The sequence below is a fragment of the Camellia sinensis genome, chromosome 1 (genome assembly GCF_055761805.1).
Source record: "Camellia sinensis isolate YWXY chromosome 1, ASM5576180v1, whole genome shotgun sequence".
NCBI classification, from domain to species: domain Eukaryota; kingdom Viridiplantae; phylum Streptophyta; class Magnoliopsida; order Ericales; family Theaceae; genus Camellia; species Camellia sinensis.
In genome coordinates, this window is record NC_138961.1 from 98,400,181 (window position 1) to 98,402,352 (window position 2,172).

Here is a 2,172-nt window from a genome sequence, read left to right on the forward strand (position 1 = left end):
TTTATGACAAAATCTTGTTTGTATTTATAACTACTTTTACAATTTTACACATATGCACATGCAGCCAATATCTATTGCAAACAGAACGCTTATGATGATGATAGATACTACCCCATCGCACACATCTCTTTGATGTTTTTTTCCATTGCTTCTTATTTTCACTCATAAGAATTATTCATAATAGATATACTTTTAATTTCCGTACTTACATCAAAAAATTTAAAGTACGATTTAGGAAAAATCTCACTAGGACTAAAATACGCAAGAGCAACTCAAATATTTTAAATAGAAAAGCTCCAGAGTGCCACGTCAGCACCAACTGCCACGTCATCATCCTGGTACCATTCTCCTCCAGCAGAGTGAGGTGGAGGTGGAGGTGGAGGTGGTGGTAGGAGCAACCCTTCTGCCATGTTAGCAAGCAATCTCGGCATCCCGAAAACCGCTTCCTCGTCCATGTAGAAAATTTCCTCCGGCCTTGCCGTCACCACGGCCTCCTCCTCTGGCTTTGCCACGTCACCAGAAACATCGTCGAACTCCTCCAAAGATGGCCGAAAAGCTTCCGCCGCCTCCGCCGCTGCCTTCTGAATATCCTTGGGCTGCGAAGAAGCAGGAATGGGCAGATTCCAAGCCGAGTCAGCGAAATTGAGACAAGCCAGCCGACCTCTGAAAGCAATCGCGGCAACGTCGTGAGCTCTCGCAGCCATCTCCGGAGTGGGAAACGTCCCGAGCCATATCCTGGACTTCTTATTAGGCTCGCGGACTTCACAGACCCACTTGCCGGAGTTCCTCCGCCTCACACCTCTGTACACCGGGTGCCGAGTCTCCCTGAATTTCTTCCTACCTGCTCGCTTCTTCGGATAGCTCGAAGCCAACAAAACCTCCTCGTCAGAAAAGTGAGCAGCTGGACGAGCACCGCTGCCGCTATCTGACGTCGAAGAAGATTCTGGAACGTCGTTCGACGACCAGAAAACTGACCCATTAGGAAGTGGGTCAGACAACATATCCATTATTTGTTCCAAATCCATAGTAGAGTATGAGTAGTAGGCAGTGGAGTTTCAAGTGTTGGTATAAGAGTGATGAGAAGTAGTTAAGTTTTGCTTTTGGGGCACAAAGTGGGAACAAAGTGGTTAGATTTTTTAATCTGGGAAGTAAAGTGGGTATATATATACATAGATATAGATAAAAAAAAGTACAAAGGCCAACGCGGAAAATGATGAGTAGCCAGGCTGGGGATGGGGCGGCCCACGGTTAAGTGATTTGGGACAAAGTGAGAGAGAACAGCTGTCTGTTTTCTTAAGAGTCAAGTTGATGTGTTGTATGTGTGTATGTATAACACGTGTGGCTTGGGTTGGGGGGTTGATGTGGCAAGTGGAGATTACTTTCTTTTTGGGTTGCCATTATTTTATATTTTATTTGTGATGTAATGTAAGTGATGATGAGTGATTAATATTGATATTTACAGCACTACCTTCCTCCGCAACATCTTATGAATTCAATGAACAGGAAGAGTGCTGACGTCAGAGTCAACATTTGCTCAACTAGAAATTCTGTTCTTGCTATAGTTCCTGGGAGACAAATTCCTCGCGATTTTGCGCTACTTCAACGTCTTCTTTTCACTTTTTATTAGTATTATTTATTTAAAGAAAATTACAGACAAATAAAATTTGGGACAAATTATATTTTAAAAAAAAAGAACAAAAAGAAGAAGAAGTGGAGATTCAATTTAATTATATTAGAGTATATCCAATTTTTTACTTTTTTTTTATTAAATTTAAATTTAATACAAAAAAATGATTACAAATTCTTTCATCAAATTAAGGAAGTCATTTTTTTTAATCAAACTGATAATCCATTAAATTTAAATTTAATAAAAATTTAAAGAAATGAAACATTGGAGATGATTTTTTTTTTCAATTAAATTTGATAAAAGAGAAATTTGGGATAAGAGAAACTTTTTTAAAAGATTTTGATGAAAATTGGAACAGTTTATGTCAAATCAAGCTTTTTACTGAAATTTAGAATCAAATTAAAAGAAAAAATTGGTGAAGTGTTGAAGATACTCTTAGAAGTGAAAAGTTGAAAAAAAGTACCAAAAAAAAAAAAAAAACTTATTTGATTTCAAATTTTCAAAAATAGTTTTCTAAGTTTTCCATTTCATATTTTTGTATTTTT

The 2,172-nt window shown here is 37.9% G+C and overlaps 1 protein-coding gene across 1 annotated transcript; it reads right to left on the bottom strand.

Annotated features, from left to right (window-relative positions):
* LOC114308387 (dehydration-responsive element-binding protein 1A-like) lies at positions 1-1,286 on the bottom strand. Its single transcript, XM_082881196.1, has one exon. It carries the CDS (start codon positions 1,023-1,025, stop codon positions 282-284), a length of 744 nt encoding a protein of 247 aa, XP_082737322.1. The 5' UTR covers positions 1,026-1,286; the 3' UTR covers positions 1-281.
* Between the last annotated feature and the right edge of the window lie 886 nt (positions 1,287-2,172).